Source organism: Theropithecus gelada, chromosome 8 (assembly GCF_003255815.1).
Source record: "Theropithecus gelada isolate Dixy chromosome 8, Tgel_1.0, whole genome shotgun sequence".
NCBI classification, from domain to species: Eukaryota; Metazoa; Chordata; class Mammalia; order Primates; family Cercopithecidae; genus Theropithecus; species Theropithecus gelada.
In genome coordinates this window covers 146415816-146432455 of record NC_037676.1, presented here as the reverse complement: position 1 = coordinate 146432455, position 16640 = coordinate 146415816, and the positions used below count along the sequence as shown (strand labels likewise).

Sequence of the window (16640 nt, the reverse complement as noted above, 5' to 3'; positions counted from 1 at the left end):
CGCACAAAAAAAAAAAAAAAAAAAAAAAAAAAAAAAAAGAAACCCTGTCTCTAAAAAAAATACAAAAATTAGCTGGGCCTGGTGGCGCACCCCTGTAGTTCCAGCTACTTGGGAGGCTGAGGCTGGAGAATGGTATGAACCCGGGAGGTTGCAGTGAGCCGAGATTGCGCCACTGCACTCCGGCCTGGCGACAGAGCAAGACCAGGTCTTAAAAAAAAAAAAGAAAAAGAAAATAAAAAATTAGCCTTAAAATAAGGAAACGTGAATTTTTTACTGTAATTGTGAAGAAACCATCACACATACATAAACTGAGGGACATTCTACAAAACAGTTGGCCTCCTCATCCCTTAAAAAGAGTAAAAAGGCTCCTCTTGGGCAAAGAAGTCTAAGAGACAACCAAACTAAACCAAAGTATGTCTCTGAATAGATCCCAGAGTGAGCTAGAGCAGTGGGCTCAGGGATGGCTGTCTTAGGCTCTGGGAGCCCTCAGAGCCATGGTCACATGGGGAGTGTGGCCACACATGGTGTCTGCAGCCAGCTGTCAAAGCAAGTGTGAGCCACCACCATCTGGTGAAGGGTAGAAAGGTACCACCCATGCAACTTTCCAAGAAGTTTAGAATTTTGCAAAATAGAAAGTAGGAAGTCTTTCCAGAGAATGCAAAGCAGGATGGTGCTTTCACCTAGAGGGACAAAATCTGCCGGGACCTGCTCCATCCTGGACACGGCCAGGGGTGGCGGCCGGGCTAGCATGGAGGCACTCACCAGCCGAGTTGATGACATGTCGGACCACCTGCAGGGTGCCCACGCGGGTCCTCTCATTGCTGGTGTCCAGCCTGGGCAGCAGGAAGGCCAGTAGGCGGTCAGGCAAACTGCAGGCTACAGGGCAACAGGTACAGATTAGGCTCCATGTCATCTTGTTCATCCCTATACACAGCGTCTACCTACTCTCCAGCACAGGGGAGGAGCCAGGACAGAGTTGCTGTGTGAAGGTGAGAAGCTGGGGCCACCTAATCACTGGGCCTGGCTCCGATGCCCTTGTCTAAGGCAGGGTTGGAGCACATGTGGTCCTTAGCCCACGGCGCCAGCACCACCCAGAGCATGCCGGGACTTAGATCTTGGCCCACCCACACACCGGTGCTTGTTTCAGCATCTCCAGCTCGCAAGGCGGCCTGCGAGAGGGCCCTCAGTGGCCCTTCTTGACTCTCCTGGCTCTAGACCAGTCTAAGACTCAAGGGGACTCGAGCTGTCAAGCACACAGACCCCCAGCCCAAGCAGGGCTAACAGCCCAAGCTCCAGGAGCCCTCTGGCAACGACTGCAGCAGCCCCCTTATCAGTACTTCACGGACCAGACCATCCCCCTTCCAGGTGGGCTCTGGAGGCCTGCTCTGCCTGGGTATCAGACCTGTGGTCCCTCTGCCCACCACACCCCTGCCCCCAGCCTGGCTGCAGTCAGTCTCCCCACACCCCTCCTGCGGATCTTGTGTAAGGGCAGATGCTCATGCAGGTGGGGGACCCGAGGCCCGACCAGCTCAAGGGAGATGCCAATGCTGTGGCCCCAGCAGGGTGACAGCCCCAAGTGCAAGCAGGGTCCCTCCTCACACCATCTGCTGCCCCTCCAGGATGGCTATGAGGGCCTGTGCAGGGCACAGGGACAGCATCCAGTGGGGGTGGTAACAGGATGCATGGCACCTCCAGGTGGGTCATGGGAGGCCGGCAGGTAACCAGGGCCAGCAGCCACATGCCACCTGGGGGAGTAGAGAGCAGGCCATGGAGCCAGAGATTGGGTGTGGAGGAATAGGTAGGCGGGGGGCAAGTAGGGGAACGCGGGGACTGGACCATTAGTGGAGGCGCCCAAGGATTTGGGCAGGTCAGCAGCTCCTCAGAGGAGAACAATGTTCCAGGCTGCAGCCGCTGCCCAGGCCCTGGTTCAGAGAACTCCGGAGCCACAGGTAGGCCCAGGAGAGGTGGAAACAGGGGCCTCCTCATCCCAGACCAGGACCCCAGCCACCACCATCCTCCATGCAGCAGGTGGTGACCCCATGAGTCTCCGCAGATGCCTGTGGGCAAGGTTGGGCCCACCACTCACCCAGCACAGTGAAGCAGCGCAGCACCTCCTTCTGGTTGCTCATCACCAGGGGGCTTGAGGACTCCACCGGCACACAGATCTGCTCCAGGAACAGGGCAGAGGTTACAGACCAGAGAGGCCAGAAGGAAGGATTCCCTCCCTTTGACAATTCTGGGCCTGGGCAGCTGGGCAGAGGGCTCTGGGTTTCCACCCCATGCCTACAGCAAGCAGCAGGCACTCCAGGCTCTTTCTCACCCAAGCCCTGGGTGCAGGACAGTCTCATCCCCTGTAATCAGAGGCGCTCCAGGGACCAGCCCCATCTCCTTACGGTGGGGGAGAGGGAGACGGGCAGCAACAGGCAGACACACAGCTGCTGTCAAGTCTCCAGGGAAACATCCTGCTCCTGCCACCCTCCGCCCCTCCTACCAGCAGCAGGAGAAGAGATTCCCAAGAAAAATTTCTTGACTAGAGACGAGAGTCTCCCATGGCCCAGGCATGACGCCCAGGACGCCAGGCTGGAAAGCATGAATCTCTAGGACACATAAAGCACTGGAACCCAAAACTTCTGGACTCCACTTATTCAAAATCATAAGGGAAAAAAAAATCATATTGGTAAAAAGCAAAAACTAAGGCTGCTGGCTGGGCATGGTGGTGCACGCCTGTGGTCCCAGCTACTCAGGAGGCTGAAGTGGGAGGACTGCCTCAGCCCGGGAGGTTGAGGTTGCAGTGAGCTGTGATGGTGCCACTGCACTCCAGCCCGGGGACAGAGCAAGACCCTGTCTCAAACAAATGAACAGACAACAACAAAAAACTAAGGATGCTGGCAGATGCATCTCTGGGCTCCACGGTACCTTAGTGGGTGATACAGAAGCACACCCCCACTAATCCAGGTGTGACATCCTAGGTCCCCACTCGCAAGTGTCACAGCAAAGGGCACTGACAGGGTCTCTGCACAAAGAGCTCCAAAGCAATTCTTTAGCAGAGCCCTCTTATGAGCCAGAAGAGGTAACCACAGCAAAGACTCCAGGCCCACAGGGCCGCACCCCAACCTGGGTTCTTAGAGAACTGTCAGGAAGCATGGTAAGGTGGAGGAGCTGGCCCCAGGGCTCAGCTCTAGGTTCCCAGGTAGCTCCTTGTTATTTCTTTTTGAAAACGAGTTTCGCTCTTGTTGCCCAGGCTGGAGTGCAATGGCGCGATCTTGGCTCACTGTAACCTCAACCTGGGTTGAGGCAATTCTCTTGACTCAGCCTCCCAAGTAGCTGGGATTACAGGTGTGTGCCACCACACCTGGCTAATTTTTGTATTTTTAATACTGACAGGGTTTCTCCATGTTGGTCAGGATGGTCTTGAACTCCTGACCTCAGGTGATCCGCCCGCCTCGGCCTCCCAAAGTGCTGGGATTACAGGTGTGAGTCACTGTGCCCGGCGTGCTCCTTGTTATTTCTACCGTAAAGACCAAATATGATCATAAAAGATGCTGCAGTTGGCAGGGCGCAGTGGCTCACGCCTGTAATCCCAGCACTTTGGGAGGCCAAGGCAGGCAGATCACGAGGTCAGGAGATCGAGATCATTCTGGCTAACACAGTGAAACCCCGTCTCCAGGCCGGGTGCAGTGGCTCATGCCTGTAATCCCAGCACTTTGGGAGGCTGAGGTGGGCGGATCACAAGGTCAAGAGATCGAGACCATCCTGGCCAATGTGGTGAAACCCGATCTCTGCTAAAAATACAAAAATTAACTGGACAAGGTGGCGCGTGCCTGTAGTCCCAGCTGCTCTGGAGGCTGAGGCAGGAGAATGGCATAAACCTGGGAGGCAGAGCTTGCAGTGAGCTGAGATCTCGCCATTGCACTCCAGCCTGGCGACAGAGCGAAACTCCATCTCAAAAAGAAAAAGATGCTGCAGCTTCCTGCCTGCTCTTTCAGATCACTTGCCCTGCAGGAAGCTAGCCACCAGGTTGTGAGGACACTCAAGCAGCCTTATGGAGAGACCGATGTGGTGAGGAACCGGGGCCTCCAGCCAACAGCCAAGTGAATGAACAGCCTCGGAAGCAGATCCTCCAGCCCCAGTAGAGCCTTCAATGGCACGGCCCAGGCCGACAGCATGAATGGGTGTAAAGTAACAAGGGACCCTGAGTTGGAGCAACCCCCTGAGCTGCTCTCAACTCTGGGCCCACTGTGAGATAATAGATGTTGTTGTTGTTGTTTTTGAGACAGAGTCTCGCTCTGTTTCCCAGGCTGGAGTGCAATGGCGCGATCTCGGCTTACTGCAACCTCCGCCTCCTGGGTTCAAGCGATTCTCCTGCCTCAGCCTCCTGAGTAGCTGGGATTACAGGCGTGTGCCACCATGCCTGGCTAATGTTGTATTTTTGGTAGAGACAGGGTTTCACCATGTTGGTCAGGCTGGTCTCGAACTCCTGACCTTGTGGTTCACCCGCCTTGGCCTCCTAAAGTGCTGGGATTACAGGCGTGAGCCACTGCACCCGGCCTAGATGTTGTTGTTTTAAGGTGGTAAGTTTTGCAGTAACTGGTTACACAGCAATATATAACTAATGCAAATGGGTATTCATCTCGAAAAAAGATACAGTTGGATTCTCATTCCTTCCGTAAAATAAATCCCAGACAGATTAAATAATAAAAGCATAGGGGGCCAGGTGCAGAGGCTTATGCCTGTAATCCCAGCACTTTGGGAGGCCAAGGTGGGTAGATCACTTGAGGTCAGGAGTTCAAGACCAGCCTGGCTAACATGGTGAAACCCAGTCTCTATTAAAAATACAAAAATTAGCTGGGCATCATAGCACGCACCTGTAATCCCAGCTACTCAGGAGGCTGAGGCAGGAGAATAACTTGAACCTGGGAGGCCGAGGCTGCAGTGAGCTGTTATCGCCACTGCACTCCAGCATGTGTGACAAAGCGAGACCCTGTCTCAAGAATGAATTAATGACTCAATGACAAACTAGGAGCAAATATTTTCACATATATAATACAAGGTTATAAATAACTGCTATAGGCCAGGTGCAGTGGCTCACACCTGTAATCTCAATACTTTGGGAGGCTGAGACAAGAGGATCACCTGAAGCCAGGAGGTGGAGACCAGCCTGGACAACAGAGTAAGACTCTGTTTCTTCTCCCTTTTTTTTTTTTTTTTTTTTTTTTTGAGACAGTCTAACTCTGTTGCCCAGGCTGGAGTGCAGTGGTGCAATCTCAGCGCACTGCAACTGCAATCTCCACCTCCTGGGTTCAAGCGATTCTCCACCCTCAGCCTCCTGAGTAGCTGGGATTACAGGTGCCCACCACCACACCCGGCTAATTTTTTTGTATTTTTTAGTAGAGACAGGGTTTCACCATGTTGGCCAGGCTGGTCTCGAACTCCTGACCTCAGGTGATCTGCCTGCCTTGGCCTCCTAAAGTGCTGGGATTACAGGTGTGAGTCACTGCACCTGGCTGAGACCCTGTTTCTACAAAAAATTAAAAACAAAAAAAGCCAGGCATGGTGGCATGCACCTGTAGTCACAGCTATTCTGGAGGCTGAGGTGGGAGGATCGCTGGAGCCCAGGTGTTGGAAGCTGCAGTGAGCTGTGACCACATCACTGTACTCCAGCCTGCAGGACAGAGCAAGACCCTGTCTCTAAAAAAATTAAATAGGCCGGGCGCGGTGGCTCAAGCCTGTAATCTCAGCACTTTGGGAGGCCGAGACGGGCGGATCACGAGGTCAGGAGATCGAGACCATCCTGGCTAACACGGTGAAACCCCGTCTCTACTAAAAAATACAAAAAACTAGCCGGGTGAGGTGGCAGGCGCCTGTAGTCCCAGCTACTTGGGAGGCTGAGGCAGGAGAATGGCGTGAACCCGGGAGGCGGAGCTTGCAGTGAGCTGAGATCCGGCCACTGCACTTCAGCCTGGGCGACAGAGACTCCGTCTCAAAAAAAAAAAAAAAAAAAAAAATTAAATAAATAACTGCTATAGATCAATATGAACAAAACCTAAAATGCAATGGAAAAACAAAAGAAATGAATGGATAGCTCAAAGAATAGGAAATAACACATTTTTCTACCTTCTCAGCTTTTGTATATTCTTATTTCCCGTTTCAATCCCTTCTCTACTCCTATCCCCACCCCATGTAGATAATCATTCTTTGTTTTTAGTTTTTGCAAATGTGTATTGTTTTGTTCATTTTTAGACTGTGTAAATGATACTATGCCACATCTTTTTTTCAATACTGTTTTCAGAATTGTAAACTTTTTTCCATAGAGTTCTTGCACATTCTTCATTAATTACTATACATAGTAAGTTTCTTTCCTTTTCTTTTTTTTTTTCTTTTTGAGACGGAGTCTCACTCTGTCACCCAGGCTGGAGTGCGGTGGTATGATCTTGGCTCACTGCAAGCTCCCCCTCCCGGGTTCATGCCATTCTCCTGCCTCAGCCTCCCGAGTAGCTGGGACTACAGGCGCCCACCACCACACCCGGCTAATTTTTTTGTATTTTTAGTAGAGACGGGGTTTCACCGTATTATCCAGGATGGTCTCAATCTCCTGACCTCGTGATTTGCCCACCTCGGCCTCCCAAAGTGCTGGGATTACAGGTGTGAGCCACCGTGCCCGGCCTCTTTTTTTTTTTTTTTTTTTTTTTAAAACACAGTCTTGTACTGTCGCCCAGGCTGGGATGCACTGGCGTGATCACAGCTCATTGCAGCCTCAACCTCTTGGGCTCAAGCGATCCTCCTACCTCAGCCTCTCGAGTAGCTGGAACCACAGGCACGCGCCATGACACCTGGCTGTTAATAAGTTTCTGTTGCTATTACAGATAGTGTTTTCATACACTTTCTAGCTGGTCGGTACTGGTGTAGAAACATGTTCTCGGCTTTTGTAGGTTGGTCTTGTAACTGGCAAACTTGCAGAACTTTGTTTTCTTTTTTGACACAAGGTCTTGCTCTGTCACCCAGGCTGGAGTACAGTGGCATGATCATGGCTCACTGCAGCCTCAACTTCCTGGGCTCAAGTGATCCTCCAACCTCAGCCTCCTGAATAGCTGGGATTACAGATCTGTGCCACTATACTCAGCTAATTTTTTTCTGTAGAGATGGGGTCTCCCTACATTGCCCAGGTTGGTCTCGAACTCCTGGGCTCAAGCAGTTCGTCCTCAGCCTCCCAAAGTGCTGGGATTACAGATGTGAGCCACCACGCCTTGCCGGAACTTTTGACTGGTCCTAATAGTTTGGCCAGGAAGGTGGACAGGTGATGAATAATGACCATCTTCCCTTCCCTCCTGGTTCTTTTCTTTCTCTGTAGAACCAGCAGAGGATCCTGTCTGCAGCGAGAAGCAGGCCCTTCCTGTTCTTGACCTTACAGGGAATTGCCTAAAACTTCCCATCAGTTATGAAGAAGACTGAGGGTTCGGGTATACAAACTTTGTTAAGTTAGGGAAGTTCCTTTCCAATCTTAGTTGTTCAGAATTTTAGGCCAGGCACAGTGGCTCATGCCTGTAATCCCAACAATTTGGGAGGCTGAAGCAGGGGGATCACTTAAGGTCAGGAGTTCGTGACCAGCCTGGCCAACATGGTGAAACCTCGTCTCTACTAAAAATACAAAAATTAGCCAGGCGTGGTGGCGGGCACCTGTAACCCCAGCTACTTGGGAGGCTGAGGCAAGAGAATCACTTCAACCCGGGAGGCAGAGGTTGCAGTGAGCCGAGATTGCGCCATTGCACTCCAGCCTGGGCAACAAGAGTGAAACTCCATCTCAGGGAAAAAAAAAAAATCATCAAAAGTTTTTTCTGCATTGATTGAACTCAGACACTATTTTTCTCTAGTCTATTACTGTGAAGTGCACTGACAGCTCCCAAATGCTGGATAGGCCTTGTGTTGTGAGCTAAGCCCTCCTGCATAAGCTGTTTTGAAAAGTACAGTCTTGGCTGGGTGCCGTGGCTCGTGCCTGTAATCCCAACACTTTGGGAGGCCGAGGCGGGTGGATCACCTGAGGTCAGGAGTTCGAGATCAGCCTGACCAACATGGAGAAATCCCATCCCCACTAAAAATAGAAAAAATAAAAATAGAAATAGAAAAACTAGCCAGGTGTGGCGGTGGGCACCTGTAATCCCAGATACTCAGGAGGCTGAGGCAGGAGATCGCTTGTACCCAACAGGCAGAGTGTGCAGTGAGCCGAGATTGTACCACAGCACTCCAGCCAGGGCGACAAGAGTGAAACTCCATCTCAAAATACATACATACATACATACATAAGTAAAAGGATGGTCTGGGGTTCAGTAACCTGTTACTTTATGCAAAACCTCATGTCTATGCTCATCATGACACACCTGCATTTCCTTACACGGCTCTGCCTGGAATTTGAGCCAGACCTCACAGAATGAAAGAGGTAGCTCTGGATCCTTTCTATTTCCAAGTGTACTTGTACTGGACAGGAATTAATTGTTCCTCAAAAGTTTGGTGGAACTCAGTCGTGAAACCATTTGGGTCCTGGGCTTGTTTTTAAGGAAGAAAGGTCTTAGAATATTATTTCTGTTGCTTTACTGGCTTATTCAATTCTCTGTTGCTTTTCATACCAATTTTGACATTTTTATCTTTCTAGGAACCTAACCATTTCATACAGTTTTAAGTTTGTTACCATGTAACTGTTCACAGCACTTACATTATGTTTACTAGCTCTGTGGCTGCCGCCCCCTCTTCCCCTTTGTTTCTGGGATGCAGCCAGGACCATCCAGGCGGTGGAGAGTGGGGCCCAGCTGGAGTGGGCCAGGTGAGGGGCAGAGCCAAGCAGTAAGCCCACCTCCACACGAGCCCACACCTCCACACGTCTTTTCAGAAAGTCTCCTTGCAGACTTCACCACACCACCCTCTCTAGCTCCTGTCCCTGTCCCCTCTCATCCAGAAAGTCCCATGGACAGACGACCCCCAGTGCCAGGGTCATGGGCGACCCAGCACCTGTGTCCCTCAGTCGTTCTCAGGCCTCATTCACCCGACCTGGGGAGGGGTCCCAGATGCTCAGCTTCCTCCCCACATCGCTTCCTCTCCAGCAGGGCCTTCAAGACCCCCACCCTGCAGCCTAGGGCCTCTCCTCTGCTCCTCTGAGCTCTGTCCCCAGAAACCCAGGGCAGTCTCCCCCAGCTGGTGCTTCAGCTGCGCCGACCTTCTCCAAGACCACCTGTACCAGGCCTGCACTAGGCCTGGGCACCCACTCCGCGCCGACCTTCTCTGAGACCACCTGTACCGGGCCCACACTGGGCCTGGGCACCCACTCCACACTGACCTTCCCCGAGACCACCAGTACCGGGCCTGCACTGGGCCTGGGCACCCACTCCACGCCAACCTTCTCTGAGACCACCTGTACCGGGCCTGCACTAGGCCTGGGTACCCACTCCACGCCAACCTTCTCCGAGACCACCCGTACCGGGCCTGCACTGGGCCTGGGCATCCACTCCTGCCACCTCCATCCTGGGGGCTAATATGTCACCTGCACATGCCACTGCTGGGCAGGGCAAGAGCATCGCCACATTGCTAAGAAGTTACTCGAGTGACCTTTAGGGAATACCCAGTCCTCAGCCCCGCGTGGCTGAGCCGTCCACCCCAACTTGCTTTCTGCACCCCTCGTCCAGCAACTTCCCACGGAAAGGTGTGCAGAACCTGAACCCGCCCACTGATGCCCGCCTCCTACCTGGGAGTGCAGTGCAGCCAAGAGGGCATCCAGCTGGGTCTCCAACGTGCGGCTGCCCACACTCACGGCCGCCTCGAGGATCTGGCCCAGGCTCTGCTCGGGGTAGGCAGAAGAGGCCGTCAGTCCTACCTCCAGCCCCCTGAACTGACCGTGAGGTCGACCAGAGCCTCCCAGTTGGGCCACAGGAAGACATGGGCCAGGAGGACATGGGCCCCACCTTGGGGCTCAAATGAGGAGGCCCTTCGTCTACCTCTAGAACTCAGAGCCAGGGAGGAGGGCGGGAGGGCCCAGGAAGGGGGCTCCCTAGGCCACAAGTGCCATGGACCAAAAGGCCTAGGTTCCTGGCACCGTCCAGGGCAGAGCAATAGGAAAACTAAGCTGGTCCCCACGAGGGCTCTGTCCTTCACAGCCCACCACTGAGCCTTAGCAGAGGACTCACGGCCACCCCCGGGGGAGTTGTGATTGGAGGGGTCCTCAGGGACTAGACGGTAGACCTGCCCTGCCTGCAGGTACCTTGGACAAGTAGAAGGTCTCCGAGTGCTTCTTGTAGAGGGCGAGGATCCCAGGGAGGAGCTTGGGCAGCTGCTCTTCCAGCCTCTCACTGGGCAGCAGATGGCTCATAGGCCCCAGAGCCTCCACCACGGCAAGACGGAGCTGAGAGGGGACAGTGGGTGGGAAGCTCATGCTGCTCAGTCAACACTGACTGCTCAGAGCATGTCCAGCAAGCACTGGGATGGACATGAACCAACACTGGGCTACCAGTGGGTGCTACAGGGGCTGGCAAGTGAGCCCAACACCCAGAGGTCAGCTGTGGGGAGACCACAGCAAGCCAGATGGTGGCCAGGCCCAGGGGGTCTGTAGGAGATGCTCAGGGCCCCGCCAGCAGCACTGGGCCTCTGGGCAGAAGGAAAAACCCACAGTGACGAGGCCCCTCTGGCACAAGTTGTAAGGATGGGAACTGCAGGTGGGGCAGCCTAAAGGTGGCTGGGCACGGTGGCTCACACCTGTAATCCCAGAGCTTTGGGAGGCCAAGGCAGGTGGGTCACCTGAGGTCAGGAGTTCGAGACCAGCCTGGCCAACATGGCGAAACCTCATCTCTACTAAAAATACAAAAATTAGCCAGGAGTGGTGGCGGGCGCCTGTAATCCCAGCTATTCGGGAGGCATGAGAATCACTTGAACCAGGGAGGCGGAGGCTGCAGTGAGCCAAGTCATGCCACTGCACTCCAGCATGGGTGACAGAGTGAGACTCTGTCTCAAAAAGATAAATAAAGGTGAGCCACCTCTCACTGGGCACCTCTGCTCGCCAGTGAACCACTACCACCCTCCGATCAATTTGCCATGGGCAGGGAATATGGGAAGGAGAGCGCCCTGGCACCAGGTGTGGACTGGTGCAGCCGTGGGGCGTACCTTGGCTTCTCGACTCTGCAGCCACTGGTGGAAGAGAACATCGTAGGCGCTGAAGATGTCGGTGGCAAAGGCGTCCTTCCTGACCGTGGGGTCTGGGGCCCGGTCCAGGTTGGCCAGGTACTCCAGGGCACCCTCGCTGAAGCGCTGCAGAGCTGCGACACCGGCCAGTGGTAAGCGACTGCAGGCCGTGGGCTTGTGACGATCCCCAGCACCTATGTCTGCCTCCTGCCCCTTCCAGAAATCCCATGGCAGCCTGCACAATGCCCTCCCTAGTACACTAGCCAAGCACAGAACTCCAGGACTACACAGGGGTGAAAAGTGTCCCTCCAAATTCATGGCCTTTTTGGAAATAGGGTTTTTGCAGATGAGACTTTTTTTTTTTTTTTTTTTGAGACAGAGTCTTGCTCGGTCTGTCACTCAGGCTGGAGTGTAGTGACACAGTCTTGCTCTGTCTCTCAGGCTGGAATGCAGTGGCTTGATCTCGGCTCACTGCAATCTTTGCCTCCCAGGTTCAAGTGATTCTCCTGCCTTAGCCTCCTGACTAGATGGAGCTACAAGTGTGTACCATTATACTTGGCTAATTTTTATATTTTTAGTAGAGATGGGGTTTCACTATGTTGGCCAGGCTGGTCTCAAACTGCTGACCTCAAGTGATCTGCCCACCTTGGCCTCCCAAAGTGCTGGGATGACAGGCATGAGCCACCACGCCCGGCCAGATGTGACCGTTAAAATGGGGTCATAGCAAAGTAGGGTGAGCCGTAACTCCAACATGACATCCTTATAAGAAGAGATGCAGAGGCAGGAGGAAGATGGCCATGTGACATGGAGGCACAGACTGGGGCCAGGCAGCCTCAGGTCAAGGACGCCTTGAATCCATGGCCCCACCAGAAGCTGGGGAGGCTAAAATGAATTCTCTCTCTGGGCCCCCAAGAAGGAACCCATCCTGCCAACATCGTGAGTTTGGACTTCTGGTCTCCAAGACTGTGAGAAAATATATTTCTGTTGTTTGAAGCCACCGAATTTGCACTTGGCGCTTTGTCACCAAAGAAAACTCATGCAAGTACCAACCTCCTCCCAAAAATGCCCTCTGGCCACAAGTTCCTGCCCACTCCAGTCTGCCACAGAGACAAGAGGAGCAGCGCCATGCCCACCCACCCTCACAGACAGACTTGTGCCACACATTCTGCCCAAGGCTGACGTGCTGGGCACAGTGTGAGCGGGAAGAGCCACAGGGAGAACAATGGCAGGGCAGAGGGGCACCAGGATGCCAGGGTCAGCATGAGGCCCTCCCACGGGTGGGCAGCTCCTGACAGTGCGCCGGTGCCTGTGGATGTGACCCAGCTGTGGCCTTGGGCTGACCATGCAGGCATAGCTGGGAGCAGGCAGAGGCTGGGCAGGTGGCCACCCAGGCTTCGAGTAGTGTGGACATCTGGGTGGAGAGTCAGAAAACACTGGCTGTAGGGCCTGGAGCCCAGGACATGGGCCGAACTCAGGTGCCGATGTGCAAGTGGTCAGTGGGGCTGGGCCCTGGGTGAAGGAGGAACATGGGGGCACAGGGAGAGAAACTGAGGCCAGAGCCTTTCACACAGCCCTGCTGAGGACCAGGCGGAGATGTGGAAACTGGTGGAGGAAACACAAAGGGACCATGAGCTTCAGGGCAGGGCAAAGTCCAGAGCTTCTGAGAGGATGCGCCCACTGCATGGGGAGAGGGCTGCACAAGGCACAAGACCAAGGGGGCACTGCTGGAACCACCTCGGCTGCCCCAATCTTGAGTTCTTCTGATGGGCCTACTCTCTCCAGGGTGACTGCCGACTGCCAATCCCAATAACCCCGCTGTTACAGGCCCTGCTCCAAAGCACAATCTAAACTTGGTATTTTCAAACAATTACTTTTAATTTTCTCCAAACTGCTTAATGTGAGATAACACCTCTTTGCAGCTAGTGGGCTGATCACCTTTCTATGTGTATGTTGGCTGGCTGCGTGGTTCTGGCCCTTTCTTGCCACATTTTTCTGAGCTGTAGTCTCCCCGTCTGATTTCATAGCAGTTCTTCCCACATCTGCTTTAAAAAGCAGCTCAGAGGTGCAGGCCGGACTGCCCAGGCCTAGTCATGGCTCTCCCACTCCCCAGTAGTATGGCCTGGGACGAGTTACTTAGCCTCTTTGTGCCTCAGTTTCCTCACCTATAAAATGGGGCAGTGGCTGGGCGCGGTGGCTCATGCCTGTAATCCCAGCACTTTGGGAGGCTGAGGCGAGTGAATCATGAGGTCAGGAGTTCGAGACCATCCTGGGCAACATTGTGACACCCCATCTGTACTAAAAATACAAAAAATTAGCCGAGCATGGTGGCACTCACCTGTAATCCCAGCTACTTGGGAGGCTGAAGCAGGAGAATCACTTGAACCCGGGAGGCGGAGGTTGCAGTGAGCTGAGATCGCACCACTGCACCCCAGGCCGGGCGACAGTGTGAGATTCTGTCTCAAAAAATTAAAAAAAAAAAAAAATAGGGCAGTGCACCTGACCCAGGGCTGCTGTGAGGCTCCCTGGGCTGGTGCAGATGTGGTACAGAGGGCCAGGCTGGGGTGTGAGTGCCAGTTCCCACTGGCCTTAGGCCCCATCCACTGCTGCTCCTAGGGCCACGGGTGAGCCTTTCCACTTCTTACGAAGTAGAGAAAACTATAGTATCTTCTTTGGTAATTTTTCTTGTTGATGTTCATCTGCAGTTCTGTGCATTTTTTCAGAACAAATTCCTTTATTTGTCATATCAAACTTGTTAATCTTTTCCTTTGTGATTTATACTTTTTTGTATCTTAAGAAATCACCTTAAACCCAGCCTGTAAGAATCAAAAGGTGCAGGTGCTCCCGACAGTCCTGCGAGGCTCGCTGGCCCCTGGCTCTCCGTGCTTGGGGCAACCATCTCACACCCTTTTCTCGCCACAAATCCCTCCTCACAATGGGCTGACAACCTCACCCAAGAGGACTCTGAGACCACTGGAACCCGCACCTATGCTCTGTGCCTCCTACGCCCCCCACCTGGCTCCCGTGTAGCCAGTGGTCCCCATAAAGCCTCCCTCTGACACAGACCCTGCAACAACCCTACAAGAGCAAAGGCCCTGAGAGGTGCCACTCAGACAAAAATCTCCACCTGTACCCCTCATCCTCTTCATGGGGCCACTGGCCACCTTCTAGCACTGCCTTCAGGGTCACCAGCACCTCCAGGCGCGAACCCGACGGTCGACTCAGGCCCTGCGGGACTCTCCTCGGAAGCTCCCCAGAATCTGTGACGACAGGTTCACAGAGGAGCTGGCGCCTCTGAGTCTAGCACACAGGAATGCAGACAAGCTTTAGCTGCTGGTCCTCCAACAGCATCCTGCTAAATTATTGTCACCTCTAATAATTTGTGGGAATGCACTGGGATTTTTATATAAACATTTTATTAAGTGAAGACCAAAAACCTTTGGTTTCTTCCATTCTTTGTCTGGGTGGTTGTAGAATTTTGGTTTTTTGTTTTGTTTTTTTGAGACAGGGTCTCGGTCTGTCACTCAGGCTGGAGTGTAGTGACACCAACTTAGCTCACTGCAGCCTCGATCTCCTGGGCTCAAGTGATGCTCTCACCTCAGCCTCTCAAGTAGCTAGGACTACAGGTGCGTGACACTGTACCTGGCTAATTTTATTTTATTTTATTTTAGAAACAGAGGTCTCACTATGATGCCCAGATTGGTCTCAAACTCCTGGGTTCAAGCGATCCAACCACCTCGGCCTACCAAAGTGCTGGGATTACAGGGGTAGGTCACCATGCCCCACCTGAGGTTTTTTTTTTTTTTTTTGGAGGCAGAGTCTCACTCTGCCACCGAGGCCGGAATGCAGTGGCACGATCTTGGCTCACTGCAACCTTTTCCTCTCGGGTTCAAGCAATTCTCCTGCCTCAGCCTCCTGAGTAGCTGGGACTATAGGTGCACGCTGCCACACCCGGCTAATTTAATTTTTTTGTATTTTAGTAGAGACAGGGTTTCACCGTGTTGCCCAGGCTGGTCTCAAACTCCTGAGCTCGGGCAATCCGTCCACCTCGGCCTCCCAAAGTGCTAGGATTATAGGCACGAGCCACTGTGCCCGGCCTAGACTGAGTTTTTAACAAGAATCAACAATGAGGGTAGTGGCCATGTGGTTTTCCTTCTTACATCGATCAGTGTGAGGGCCACCCTCCCAATGTGGAGCTGGCCTCTCACCTCTGGGGCGACCCCCTGTCAGGACAGAGCCAGCCCCTATGCCAGGCAATATGGATTTTGTTCGTAGGGTCAGCAATCACAGCGGGGGAGGGGAGATGATAGGAATCTGCTTCGTTCCAAGTTTTGGGATATCGAGGGTCACCGTATCCCAACAAAGGCACCTGAAACCATCTCTGACTTGGGTTCAGCAGCAGGGGCATGGACGGGGAGGGCGGACCCTGAGTGAGGCTAGTCCCTAGATCTCTTTCGTGGTGACGTTCAGGTCACAAAAAGAATTTGGGGCCTGGTGCAGTGGCTCACGCCTGTAATCCCAACACTTTGGGAGGCTGAGGCGGGCAGATCACTTGAGGTCAGGAATTCACAACCAGCCTGGCCAACACAGGGAAATCCCGTCTCTACCAAAAATACAAAAATTAGTTGGGTGTGGTGGCGGGCACCTCTGGCCGCAGCTACTCGGGGAGCTGAGGTGGGAGGATCACTTCAGCCTGGGAGGCAGAGGTTGCAGTGAGTCAAGATCACACCACTGCACTCCAGGGTCCAGAGCGAGACCCTGTCTCCAAAAAAAAAAAAAAAAAAAAAAAAAAAGAAAACAAATTTGGAAACTGTCCTTTTTGCTTCATTTCCCTGGGGTGACACAGCCCTGAGGACTGGGAGAGCTCACTGCAGAGCCCATGGAGCATTGCCTGGAACTGGTGCTCTCCTAGAGCACTCACTGCTGGGCTTTCAGAGGTGGCTGCACTGGAGCACACGGTCCCCTCGGTGGCCCTTGCTGGTCCCTTGTGGTCCCCATGTTGCCCCTCACTGTCCCCCCATGGTCCCCGCACCGCCCCTCACGTCCCCTTGAGGTCCCTGCGCCACCCCTCACCGTCCCCCCACGGTCCCCACACTGCCCCTCACCGCCCCCCCCGCGGTACCCGCACTGCCCCTCACGTCCCCTCACAGTCCCTGCACCTCCCCTCACTGTCCCCCTCACGGTCCCTGCACCACTCCCTCACAGTCCCCCGCAGTCCCCACACCACCCCTCGCGGTCCCCGCGCCACCCCTCGCTATCCCTGCGCCACCCCTCGCTGTCCCCACATCTTTTCACCTCCTGTTTAACACTTGGCTTGTTTCTCCCTTTTCTCTTGATTAGGCGGCAGCTAAAGTATTTAATTCACTTATTTCGAAGAACTCGGTATAAAACATAACGTTTTGCCAATTGCTTATTTTCTAAAGCATTAGTTTCTGTGTTTTCTGCCTTGCTCACGTCTGGATAGGTGAGAAGACGACCACGGTAACGAC

General features: G+C 53.5%; 1 protein-coding gene across 3 annotated transcripts in view; it reads right to left on the bottom strand.

The window, feature by feature from the left end:
- Positions 1 to 16640, bottom strand: part of MROH1 (maestro heat like repeat family member 1) — a 120870-nt gene that overhangs the window by 61228 nt on the left and 43002 nt on the right. For all 3 annotated transcript variants that reach the window (XM_025395032.1, XM_025395033.1, XM_025395034.1), the window contains 5 exons: positions 11137 to 11288; positions 10241 to 10381; positions 9728 to 9820; positions 2087 to 2165; positions 763 to 876 (listed from right to left, as the gene is read on the bottom strand). In XM_025395032.1, coding sequence (XP_025250817.1) covers positions 763 to 876; positions 2087 to 2165; positions 9728 to 9820; positions 10241 to 10381; positions 11137 to 11288 — 579 coding nt within the window. The remainder of the gene's footprint in view (positions 1 to 762; positions 877 to 2086; positions 2166 to 9727; positions 9821 to 10240; positions 10382 to 11136; positions 11289 to 16640) is intronic.